This window comes from Perca flavescens, chromosome 1 (assembly GCF_004354835.1).
Source record: "Perca flavescens isolate YP-PL-M2 chromosome 1, PFLA_1.0, whole genome shotgun sequence".
Classification (NCBI taxonomy): Eukaryota; Metazoa; Chordata; class Actinopteri; order Perciformes; family Percidae; genus Perca; species Perca flavescens.
Window position 1 is genome coordinate 14,701,841 of NC_041331.1, and position 13,808 is coordinate 14,715,648.

The window sequence follows — 13,808 nt, forward strand, 5'->3', positions numbered from 1 at the left end:
CGTGACCAATTTAAATAAGACATCCAGTCTCTGTGCAGGATATGCATCTGTTGTTAATCCAAACAAACAATGAGGGGGAACATTTTTCTCAAAGAAAATTGTAATCGTTTGACTAACAAATAATCTGACTGTACTAATGACTGTGACAGAATGCTTAATGTATATTCCCACACTTGTTATCCCACTGTCTCAGATAAGAAGTGTTTCAATTGCTGAGCTTTTCTTTCAGTCCTTTACTCCTCTTGACAGTCAAACAAGCAGTGACAAGTAGATAAAAATAGCAACTGCCTTTCACTCCCACATAAACCATCATTTATAGCTGCATAAATGGTAGCTGCAAGTATTCTCAACTAACTGGTTGATATGGAATATTAATAATGGGTTTCCATGGGTTTGACCCATGCAGAAATGGTACCTTACTAGTGCACGTCATAGGTTTTCAAAATGAATTTAAAAAAAAAAAATCAAATACTCTGACTCTGAATACTAATGACTCTTATTTAAAATGTATTTCCTTAGGGAAGGTTTGAAACATTTGCTCTAGCCATTTTGAAGATTACCTTTGGAACATTGTTTTTATTTGATGCATTGTTTTTCATTCCTTTCTGAGAAAGCTCGTGGGGTTTTCTTTGTATGAATGCCATTTATATATTTCCTTTAATTAAACCAAGTCTGTTGTGAGATCATTTGAGGGGAAAAAAATATTAAAAAGTGGTAATTAAGAGGCTAAAATAATTGCATAAAAATAGCAGTAATGAGCAAAATAGTGTCAGCCTAATTAGTTGTTATAGTAGTTATTAGTGACAATCAACAGTCAATTCAGCCAGAAAAAAAAGATCCGCTAGATAGGAGAAGCCTGCTTTTATCCACTTCTATCTAAAAATCAAGGAGCTATTGATCAAAAAATTGCTATGAATTTTAAGTGGCTTATCTGTAAACTGCATATGTGGCATGTAAGAACGGAAAGCCTGAGAGCGAACAGTCAATAGCATTTTCAGTTTAAATTACTTTTTTATATTTTCCTGCTGATTATTTGACAACGTGAACATGAAGCAGAATGTTATAATGTGTGGGTTTACTGTATGTGTGTGCAGTGAAAGCTTACTTGTGTCCCAGCTCGTGAGCTACAGTGAAGGCCAATGGGAGGCCCGTGTCCTCACTGATGCTGCAACTGCGATGCGGCTGGCACATCCCCGCCACATGGGACAGACCCAGCGTCTCGCACGGCATGTTGATGGCTGCACAGATGTCCTTCCTGTGAAAAGTTTGTGTGGAGCGTTGGTAAGATGTAAGTTGATTCAGAAGGCAACATGAAAGATCACACATTGGAGATCTGAATTATAATTTGATGGAGAACAGATAAAAACAATAGGAGGTGAAAAACTACAGGAGAGATGTGGTTTATATAAACTAAGCTTTATAACATTTTTCTCTACAGTCAAACAGTAGTTCAGATTTCAAATGAAAGGTAATAGCCCTATCATGTATCAGGGAGTTACGATCGATCCAATATTTCCTTTGAGTTGATAGATACGTTTCAACTTTAGCAATAACAGGAGATCTGAGGTGAGAGCTGTGAGGTTCAGTAAAAGGTTTGTATTGGCAGGCTTTGGAATAGGATAATCAATATGGGCAATACTTTACATGCAATTTAAATGGAATAAACAACCAAATAGGGCAGAGTTAAGAAAGTTGTGTGATTTATGTTGTAATTGTGGGTTTGAAGATAGTTTTTTTTAAGCTAGGGAAGAGTGATATTGTATCTTTAAGAAAAAAAAAAAAAGAGTGGTTAACAAGGTAACACAGGTGAAATAAGAAGTGATCTTTTTACTGAAAATTATGTTTTTTTTATAATCTTTCAGAAAAAAAAGGTCTATTTGTGCCCAGATTAGAGTTGCCGCCTCATACCGAAACAGGTTGGTGAGCTGCTTTGGAAGAAGTAAATCAGATTTTGCCCTTTGTACTGGAACATTGTGATCGTTTTTTTAATGACTTGAAGTGTACAAGGGGGTTGGCTGGATAATGTACAAATGATGGTTGTTTGAAAACGAAACTTGAAACTTGAAACCTTCAAACTGGCAGCTTTTTTAGTGAACGCATGAGAAAGAAAGCCTGGTCTCAGTAAGAGGCGGATTGTGACTATTGTTGTTGATCACCTGTACCAATTTATTTCTTTTTAGAAAAGAAAAATTGAGGCACTTCGGATCTAATTATTACTCTGTTAACTTTTAATAACGGCAGTATATCTACAGCTGGGGATGTGACGACTGTTAAATATCAAATGAAAAAGATTACAATTTATGGTTTGTGTTACAGATGCATGCAGCTTTGATTCCTCGCTCTGTCCACTTGATTAGTAAATCAATAACTGCTTTGGGATGAAATCATATAAAACAATTACGAATTGCCTCTCTTGGGAGACGCAATTATGTGCGGTTGAGAAAGAAAGACATTTTTATTTACCTGGTGAGCAGTACTGCTACATCATGGTGTAGCGGGTCTTCCTCTCCTTTCATATTGAGTTTCTTTTGCCACTTACAGAAGCTGTTCAAGCTGTTGTCAGCATGGTGTGTAATCTTTAAGTCATCCTGTTAATCCACATGTCAGGTAGAGATGAAGGGAAGAGAACATAAATTTAGCAGCTGGGAGTACCATACGTTTACATGATGGGGCGTTACCAGCGCACAACAAAGTACAGACTTTATTTGACGGAAAATGCTATACAATAATTGCTTTGGATGCAGGGAAATTGCACCTTTCAGCATTCAATGCAGCCTTTTAGTGGGCCCTAATAACATTCATTGAAACAAAAGTAAGGAAACAGCATCATACTGTATGTATGTCACTGTGTTTTCCTTTTGTACACATGATGATCACAATAGGTAGTGGTGCACATAAACATCTTTTTTTACCCTGATTTGTTACAGTATTATCAATTTACTCATTTGTTACACTTTAGTTCTATCTGTTGATTATTGGTTGCTGCCAAAGATGCAGAAGCAGAAATATATATTGAACTAGAGTAACCTTAGTAGCCTATGAGACATTATGAATTTTATTATGCAAGCAGAAAGCTGGACATATACATGTTTCATTCATAAAATACCTGCTGGATAGAGAACTGACATTCAGGTTCCTTTGACTTTCAGAAGTAGTTTCACAGACAATTATTTTTATCTACAAAGAAAATGTTCATCTACAATGTTTTAAATTACACCATGAAACCCTGAAATGAGTATGTCACAGACTTCCATATCCAAAACATCAAAAAGTAATGAAAATGCTGAGATAAAAAATAAAATTAAAATAATTACAATTCACAAGTTATGTTTTCCAAAATAAGTAAACTGCCAACTCAGCTAACGGAGAAGCCCCCAGTGGACCAGGTATAATGCGTTAGGTATAATGGACTAAACGATATTACAATACAAAGAGACATACGACAGTATGAATTTATCTGTTTTTGTCTTTTATTGGTCATATTGAGTGTCTCTAATAAAGTATAGAGTGGCAAGAAAAAAACTGTGCTTTTAAAACTTTGAAACTTGTAAAAATCAAACTACTATGCTGTCTTAGGAAAACGTTAAAGGAACAATTCAACATTTTGGGAAACACACTAATTTGCCTTCTAGCCTACAGTTAGATGAGAAGATCAATACCACTCATCTGTACAGCAAATACAGTATGAAGCAACAGCCCGCAGCCGGTTAGCTTAGCTTAGCTTAGCACAAAGACTGGAAACAGGGGGAAAAAGCTAGCCTGGCTTTGTCCAAATGTAACAAAATCCACATGCAAGCACTTCCTAAAGCTCATTAATTAACGTTAATGTTATATAATGTTTGTTTGATCAATAACAAGTTCTGGTGTGGTCTTGTAACCTCCTATGGTTGCCTGGCAAACTCCCAGTGACGAGAACACTCCAGGAGGTTACTTAGCATTGACACATCACCCTTAACGTTGCAAATTGTTGTTTTTACTCGTTGTTTGTATGTATTGTTGTTCTTGCATGGATTAAACAAATGAGATGAGCTTTAGAGGTGCTGGGGAAATAGGTTATTGTGTTTTCCAGTCTTATGCTAAGCTACCCAGCTCCTTGCAATAGCCTCATATTTACCGTTCAGACATGAGAGTAGTATTAAACTTCTAATCTAACTCTCGTCAACAAAAATGTAGCTTTATGACACTAAACCCCCTGAGACGTAATAAGGGAATTATTTTGGATTCAACACCACAGATGTAAAAAGTGTAAATAAAGGTAAAGCTGTTTGCTGATTTACTGTAGTAAAATACAACTGCTTTAAAGCAACGTTAGCCTGTCTTTTCAGCAATGAATCACATTATTAAAGGGGCACTATGCAGTTTTGCTTTTTGCTCGCAGGTTTCTCTATAGAGCTCCCCCTACAGCTTTGGAATAGCTATTTGGCAGCTCCTATGTTTACTTGTGTCTGACTCCTCACTCAGTCAGTCATAACGTGAGATACAAGGTAATGGAACCTTTTATACATTGTCATGTTTCTTTAGAAATAAACAATGGACAAATAGAGTCTTTAAAAGCTTCAGATGTAAAGTTATTTGCAGTCAAAGTGACGTTAAAATGAATGGCAGTCAATGGAATGCTAACGGGAGGTGATCGCTTTGTAGCATCAAAATGGCGCCATAGGAGGTTTGAGTTCTGAAGCAAAGCTTACCCCCTTGAAAAAAACTACATAGTTCCCTTTTAACTGCACATTCTGTTCAGTTATGCCTTTGAGGAGTAAAGCTTATTTCCTGTTTTGAGGAGTTTAAGGAGAAATCCGGCACAAAGATGAACCTAGGGGTTAAAAGAAAGCACTATTTCTACACCACTAACAAGGCTCAAAATAGCACCACACTTCCACGGTAGCATAATGAGGATCCCTACATGTAAACCGAAGCATTGAGAACTTTGTAAGTGTGCAGACAGTTTATTAAAAACATAGTTTATAAAGATTGTATCGTTCACATATACATATACAGACTGGGAAAACAGTCACGATCAGTCAAGCGACGAACGCCGTGCTTGAGCTACGTTACTGGTTACTGGTTGCATGGCGTTCGTCGTTCGACAGAGAACGGTCGACTCGGTACATGCGTTATTAACCCCCAGGTTCACTTTACGCCGGATTTCTCCTTTAAGCTTTTTTCCTGCCTTTTTTTCCTTCTAAAATTAACCACATTTCAGCATCATAAACAAACATGTTTTTACCTCATCTCGCTCCAGTAGGATGAGTCGAACGACCACAATGTTTATTGCGTTTCCAATACTGGCATCTCGGAACAGACCCGCCACCTGAAAAGAAAACCCTGCATTAAACATTTGGACGTCACATGATTCCTACCTACCATGGCACTGGGTAGATCCAAAGAATACTAATAAGACAATTTATACAATATATAGGCTGTTGATATATGTGGATTATAATAATAATAATAATAATAATAATAATAATAATTATTATTATTATTATTATTATTATTATTATTATTATTATTATTTATGGCTATAATTAGCCTCTTTATAAACCAAGCCTAGCAGGCTGCTGCCATGAGTCTTATGTGGTCCAAACCTTGTAATATCAGAAAATCAAATAAATAAGATATTAATAACTCTGTTATGAAAGGCTTTAAATGAAAGAATGTCCTATTACAGATCATGTCAGAACTCCGGGTATTTGACTTGGGAATAATAAGACTTTTGTTGTCAAGGCTAATGCCTAAAAACAGCATCTAGAAATGTAATAAAAAAGAAAATTGAAAGAACATTTTTCATTTTCAGGAACATCTTGTCCTGTGCTTGGATATTTTGATTCCTTCCATGCATTCATTCCTTTTATGCATCAATGTACAAGTAGACCTGAGTCATTCAGAGGAAGCCTTTATTGGGGGATGTAAACAGAAAACAGAGGTCTGACACAGTGCATCTGGCCTTTTAACAACAATCCAACCTCTTCACATCCAAGTTTTAAAAAACATTTATTCCCCATGTTTTTACTAAGTATTATATGTCTAAAAGTCTAGACCAATTAAATAACTCTTTGAATATCATTGTGAACACCGGTGCTAGTTGTTCAGCACACAATTTGAGGACCCGCCCACTGATAACATCAGGTCCTTCTGCTTTCTTGGTGTTCACATGCTTGAAAGCCCCCTGACATAATGCTCAGAATGGGAGTTGGGAGGTGCGTCTACCCATCCAGCAGTTTTTCCTTGTTGCTGCTGATGGCCTCAAAGCAAGCATATAAATGGTTGAGCTCACTTGCTATAGACTCATCAGCACTTGACAAGAAGGAGAGACTGGGCTTGTAATCGGCCATAGTACTTAGACCTCGCCACATGCTCCTGGGGTTGTCCTCTTGGAATTGTAATTCCTCTTTCTTCCCCCTTTTTGCCTCCGTTACTGCTCTCACATTGTAGGCTGCTGCTTTATAATTGTCCATGTTTCCAGACTGCAGTCCTAATTTGTTAGTGGCTGTGCATGTTTTTATGGCATTGCAGATTTCAACTTAAATACTGTATATGTATGTATGTTTTTGATACTATAACTGTTGTCATTCATAAGGAATGCTTCATAATGCACGAAGTTCCAGCTTTCTATCTACATTTCAACACAACAAATGTCTTGGTCAACACAAAAACCAGCATTTAACCTTTCAATGAAGCCGACCTGATACTGTAACGTTTCCCCCAAAGTAGGTGGTTATAAAGTGTGACAAACTCAAATATGCAATCGAGAAACTGCAACAGATTGATGCCAAGGAGCAGGAGAGTGCAGCCTATTATGCATATACAATATAATAGATCTTCATAAATAACCTCTTAAGTCTGATAACCGTTTCATTTTTCTTGTTGTTGGGCAAAACCTCTACACACTAAAACCTGTACAAGTTGTGTAACGGAGGCACTTTAGACAGAACAGCTCTGACACACAAAGGACTTAATTCGACAACATTTTGTTTACAACTGTTGTCTCTCATAGTAGTGCTCATTCACATCTTGTAGCTGAATCAGCTTTGCAACAAATTGGAACAGTGATGTTAAATCTGCTTTCAGTCTATCTTTAACAATGTTTCTCTATTGTTTATCTTATGAATACAAATAGAGCTGCCGCTTTTCAAAGCCACAATGTGCTGTTGATTTGACAGGTTTCCTCTCAAGTCACATGCTGCACACTTACACCCAGTCTTGAGGTGTAAATAGCCCTTTTTTAATTTCTACTGCATCTTCCTTGTCCATGTGATCCGTTTGTTTGTGAACATATGGCTGTGATAAATACCCCAAAGAAAATATTATAAATAACCACAAGATCGCCATGTGAAAGGAACTTGGGAGCTATTTATGTGAAAGGGCTTCCATTTTTTCTGCTGAGATTGACTATTCTGGCTTTGACATGTGTGTAAATCATACCACTGGGTTCACACAGTACAGCAGAACACAAACATATGAACCTCTTGTGAAGTTCACAACTTCAAGACGGCATCTGTGATAATAATAATAATAATAATAATAATAATAAATTGTATTTATATAGCGCTTTACATGGTACTCAAAGACACTTTACAGTAAAACCAGCACACACAGCACATTGTGATGAGACAATGGAACAGCTGGTGGCTGAGCAAGATGATGCTATTACTTATTGTTTGGGTAAGAGGTTGTTTCCCTTGATGCTGTGCAAGATTGTTTTCACAAAACTGAATTGTTTGGGGCTTTAAAGTTCAAAGCTGGAGTGTAGAAGACTCCAAAAAAGAAAAAAGAAAAAATAAAACTCAAGAGAGGATGTGGGAAATAATGGCAGCTTCCTCCATGTATTATTGTCTGTTAATCCGCAGGCTTCTCAGTCAGTGAATTCCCTTTCCTGCTATCCTGTCCCCTGATAGCACTTTCAGTAGCTGTGGTGAGACCAGCCATGACCATTTTGGAAAACCCCGCTTTTAGTATGTGGTAATCAATAACAGACAAGGAGTCTGTTTGCTTAACCCCTAACTAAGAGGCAGTAATAACATTGACTGTCAAAGGCTGGATGAGAAGAGTTTAATCCATCCATTGTTTTACCCAACACAAGGATGGAAAAACTGAAACAGAATCTGGTCTCAAAAAGCAGGGTTTATCCAAAACCATCTGTGAAGATGTTCCAACATCCTGTAACTCTGCATTCAAAGCTGCTAATAATTACACAATGTTAACAGCTTATAGCAGGTTATCATATTTTTTGTACATTTCTATTGATTCTTAATCCTAAACCTATATTATTATTTTGCATGCTATGGCCTCATTATCTGATTTAAAATATATTATATGATTTTATAAGCATTTACAAGATAGAAAACCTGAAGTCTAAAGTTGTACACAGAAACAGAAGTTACCGGAAGACACTAAACAACATTTCCAAAATCATTGTCAGTGATCACACTTTTGGAAATCACACATTCAGGCATGTGCATCGTCATTGTTGCACTAAACCCATGTTGCATTTTGAAATCACTGTTGTCAGCAGTGTTTCTGCATTTCCTTGTGTTTCTGTAAGCCGTGCTTACTGTGAATGTCTTTCTCAGTTAGCTCATGTTTTATGTATTTGCAGCGTTTGTTGGAATTCAACATATATGCTGTCAAATTGATGAATACTCTTTCCTCATTTGCTGGTGTTGGTGCTGCTAGTTGCATTGCATTGAGCTCTCTAGGCCAATGTAGAAACAGGCTTTTGAAAGATGCGTGCTAAAGTACGGCACAGGACTGCAACTTTTATTGAATACTAAAACGCTTGGAAACGCGCTTAGGGTTGGAAGAGAAGGTCAATAGTACTCTCAGACATAGGAGTAGTACTCATCTAACTCTCAGCAAGAAAGCGCATGTTATAAAAACTTCAAAAAATGCTGATGAAACTATAATTCAAACAACATGAACTTGAATGCATTGAAATGTTAACATGTTATTGTTAATGTCATATACTTACAATGTTCATGACAGCGAGGACGTAGCTTTCCACAGCTTTGCTCCCATGATGCTCCACCATTTTAGTGTCGGCCACCACCAGTGTTTCCACCCACTTCTCTTTGCTGACTGAGCGTTGACGTATTCTTCTCCTTCTTCTCTGCTGGCGTCGTTCCCACCGCTCCCGCTGTTTCTCAATGTCTTCAATACTTTGATGGGAGTCTGGATGTTGGAGACAGAAATAGACATTTCAAACTTTCTTAATGAGGCACAGTGTGTGTCAACATAGCACACCAGGTATGGCTTTTAATGTGTATACACCTGTTTTTCCTGGAACAAAACCCTGCTCATGGCCTCTCTATCTTTATTGTTCTTCCTCTCCTTATTCAAATATTAAGTTAATACAGTAGGTGTTGTTTAAATGCTTAAATGACAAATTATAAAATGGTATCAATTTAACTTAAAATTGCCAACAGCAGTTTCATGGAAAGAATAATGGAATAATATGCAATATCGCATAAAAATCTAAACACATATGAACTGTTTGTAGCTTTAAGACATTTTTCATTAATCCTCCTTGACCTACCTGTGAGCGCTTACGTTGGTGCTGGGCCTTGTTAATGATGAATCTCATCTATTAATGATAATGATTTGATTTTATTGTAACAATACATTGCTGTAAAAGAGCATGTCTGTTTAGCTAGGGGTAGGCGATACAGGGGGTTTATCAGACCGGGGTGGGCAATACTGGAATTAAGTATGATGTGTTCACAAATGTGATGAAGTTCTTGATATGTTCGGTATTTATTCATCAATTGGATTAGACAAAAGCAGGACATTTTGATTAGGTTATTTGATCCATAAACAAGTATATCACAATATAAATTGATATTGCTATATAAAATGTCATACAGTATTTAAAGGAACACGGCAACTTACTGGGACTTAAGTTTATTCAGCGTATCCCTCAGAGTTAGATAAGTCCATACATAACCTTCTCATCTCTATGCGTGTCGTAACTCTGTCTGATGGACCCACCACTAGCCTAGCTTAGCACAGATCCTGGAGGTAACTGGCTCCATCTAGTCTACTGCTCCCAATAAGTGACAAAATAACGCCAACATTTTCCTATTTACATGTTGTGATTTGTATAGTCACAGCGTGTACAAATAACAAGGTCCTGGTTACCTCCAATAAGTCGCCGTGTTCCTTTAAGGTGGATTTGTATCTATATCAGACAGTCCTAAGCTCAGTCACCCTTACTTGTAAAATAACGGTTTATTCTATCCATTTAACTATACATCTATCTGTGTATGTACTTTATTTTCTCTACTTTATTTATTTTTATTTTTTTATTTATTAAACAGGAAAAGATTAAAGACAATCGGGCCTGACTCAGTATAAAACTGATTTTCAGCAGGTTCCTGCTTTGCAGAACATAAACACCACATACACTACAAAAGCTCCTAGACAGAACAGTAACAAACACACAGACCAGGAGAATTTTTCACATGGAAAAAGCTGTGCAGGTCTCCTGCTCCCCAGGATCTTACATTTTCTTTCAGGGTCTGTTAATTTAGCTCACTCAGAATTCCTAAGTAGCTGATTTATGAGCTATACTAAACTTCAATGTTTTTTATTCTTCTGACCTCTGCAGATTATTAGCTGTCGACCCACTCAAAAGAGAGAAAAAAGAACATTTGTATCCATCATCAGCTTCATTATTGTCATTCAGAGCTCAGTGTGAGTAATCAGGCTAATTATAATAGAATATACTAATTGATTCTCACATTTTCAATTTCAAGGAACGAAAAGTTTTAAATATTGTTAAACTTATTAATAGTGTCACTTTAAAGGTTGCCTGCATGCGTGTGCGTGTGTGTGTGTGTGTGTGTGTGTGTATGGTTTACTTTTGACTCCACAGGTACTGTTGAGAGCTTGTTTGGGCTGTATGACTGGACTCCAGGAGGGAGCGGGTGCGTGGCGTTTGTAGATGGCATGGGCTTGTGGTGCTGAGGCCTCACTGCTCGACTTCTCCAGAGGCTGAATAAAAAACTCTTCATCAGACAACTTGAACAGTCCTGTCTGAAGAAAAAGATGGATTAAGGTCAGTTCTCGTCATCTCTTTACACTAAGCTATTTACAAAAAAATGCTTAATATTTCAACAGTACTTTGAGGCAAAATAATGCACTTTCTGTATTTAATTTGATCTTGTAGATATGTAATGAGATGAAAACATCACCTTACTGTAGAGCTGCAACATTGATCGAAAGAAATTTAACCATACACTATTCTGATAATCGATTAATTGTTAAATGTCATTATTTCAAGCAAACTCATCTCATCCTGCCGGTGCTTCACAGTTTTAACCTTCAAGTAAGGTTTACTAAGCTTTGGTTAGTATTAAAGTAAGAAGTTATGTTTGTTTTGTTAAGTTTTAACTAGATGACGAGCTGTATAATTGTGGCAGTACAGGCTATAATCTAAAACCAACACACCAATAGTGTGCTCTTCACCAATCTGTAGCTGCCTTTGCCTCCTGCTGAGACTGCAAAAGCCCCGTTAGATATATGCTGTCCTATAAAGCTGCTATTAATACAAAATATACCAATTCAATACTGGAAATTACACAAATCTTAAGAATATTTCTTTTTTATGCAATATATACAATATTTTGTCTGTTGTTATGTATCGTCTTCAAAAGCTGCTTGTCGAGTGGCCAGGTTGGCTCCATTGGTAGAGCAGGTGCACATATATAGAGGTTTACTCCTCGACGCAGCGGCCGCGGGTTCGACTCCGACCTGCGGCCCTTTGCTGCATGTCATTCCCCTCTCTCTCCCCTTTCATGTCTTCATCTGTCCTATGGAAATAAAGGCCTAAAATGCCCGAAAAAATTATCGTTAAAAGAAAAAAGCTGCTTGTCGATAACAAAATATAGTACATTGACACTGACTTCAAAACCCACAGAAAAAACTCCGTAAGCTTACAGTGAAACAGTATAAAGAGCCTGATGTCTCAGATTTGCTGTAGACACCCGGGGCGCAACTGGGGCAGAAGAAAGATCAGATGTCACTTAAATTACTGCGCCCTAAACCATGCTGGCACGGTGCCAAAACCAAATTCCCAGTAGCCCCACTCTTTTTTCTCTTTACCATCCTTGCCCGATATTTAATACCTGTCCACCTTCTGCTCCTATAACTCTCCTTCAGCTGTCACAGAGTCCCACTGAGGGCTGGTGCTACAATAAATGTGTAGTACCACATGGGGAACGTCAAGTTGTGCATCATACTGTACAAGTAACAAAGCTAGAGCAGCATTTTTGTCTCTTGTTTTAGTAAATGCACCCATGACTCTGAACATGACTGGACGCAGTGGAACCCAGGTCAAATTAAGTCAAACCAAGTGAAATAGTTTTTATATCACACTCATTTGTACATGTGGCATTTGTAATTTTGCCTATCTGTAAAACAGCAATCTAACATAAGTCTGTGTTTTTAATTCATTATTTACTCCAGATAACTCATCCTATCAGCATTAATACACAGGGAAAATACAAACAAGACATTCAGTCTTGTTGTAATCACACAATACGTCATGGATATAGACTACTCTTTAAATAATGGACATCCATGCTCATTTGATTGTGTGTGCCGTGAATCTCTGTAAATATTAAGTTGTCTCTGCATGTCACCAACAAAACCTCTGCAGTTCTTACATTATTTTTAAAAGCAAGACATTGGCATCCCATTGCTTAAAGTAATACATTCTGATGGAAATACACAGAAAGGGGTTCTTTCTGTTTATTACAGAAATGTAACACCTCAACAAGACCAGAGCATTTTCATAAACACAATATTTCAAGGAAAACAGAGTATAAGTAAGTATATTCTGACAGGTCTCATCATCCAGTGTAATACTCAGATCCCTTTCCCATGTCTTATTGAGGGCTGACCAGGCTCCATCCCCCAGGTTCTGCATAATCATTGCTTATGGTACAATACCCAGAAGCCTCATGACCTTTTCCATATTTCAACAACACTTTACCTAAACATTCTGGTGCCTTCGGGGCTGAAGAACTGGATCTCTCTCCCCACTAACAGATGGCGAAACCAAAGCTGCTCGGCTTTTAACAAAAATAACATAAGAAGTAACAAGAGATCACATATCACATCAATTCTATCCTCACTTGGCTGGTTTTCTAATAAATGTCTTACTCTTTTAAATAACTGGTGCTGACTTTTCATCGCGATCCCTGGACTCCTGTGATGCTTTAATGAAGGCTGTGAGGCTTTTGGTTAGCCTATCTGAATAGCTAATAACTTGTTTATTTGTATCTGCCTTTATTTATCTGCTGCTGCTTTAAGTGCAATCTTGTCAGCCCTGTGTATTGTTTCTATCTGTCCTTTTTATTTATTGTATTGTGTAATAGTTTTAATGTTAAGCACTTTCTGATTTTGTATCTGTGAAAGGTGCTGAACAAATAAACTTTACTTTCACAGTTTCAAAACAACATAAAAAAGGCCCGAAGCAAAAGTTTGGGCAACCTGCATGGTCCCAATTATTTTCAGCCAGCTAAGAGTCTTTCAATTCTTTTTTCAGGGATTTTCTTCCATTCTTGCAAAAGGTGCAAAAGGTTTCTACTTCTGTGAGATTCTTGGGCCATCTTGCATGGTCTGCTCTTTTGAGGTCTATCCACAGATTTTCAATGATGTTTCAGTCGGGGGACTGTGAGGGCCACGGCAAAACCTTCAGCTTGCACCTCTTGATGTTGTGGATGAGGTATAGTATATTTAGGACCATGAGTCTGTTGTAGAATCCATCCTATTTTCTTCTTTAGCTTTTTTACAGACTGTGTGTATTT

General features: G+C 37.4%; 1 protein-coding gene across 2 annotated transcripts in view; it reads right to left on the reverse strand.

Annotated features, from left to right (window-relative positions):
* Positions 1–13,808, reverse strand: part of adamts7 (a disintegrin-like and metallopeptidase (reprolysin type) with thrombospondin type 1 motif, 7) — a 79,058-nt gene that overhangs the window by 54,976 nt on the left and 10,274 nt on the right. Inside the window, exons 3-7 of one of the 2 annotated variants that reach the window (XM_028574524.1) lie at positions 10,857–11,031; positions 8,969–9,168; positions 5,225–5,308; positions 2,464–2,588; positions 1,106–1,255 (exon numbers count right to left, since the gene is read on the reverse strand). In XM_028574524.1, the coding sequence (XP_028430325.1) occupies positions 1,106–1,255; positions 2,464–2,588; positions 5,225–5,308; positions 8,969–9,168; positions 10,857–11,031 (734 nt within the window). Of the gene's footprint in view, positions 1–1,105; positions 1,256–2,463; positions 2,589–5,224; positions 5,309–8,968; positions 9,169–9,532; positions 9,566–10,856; positions 11,032–13,808 lie in introns of those variants that run through there. The other variant, XM_028574531.1, reaches the window with a different exon arrangement.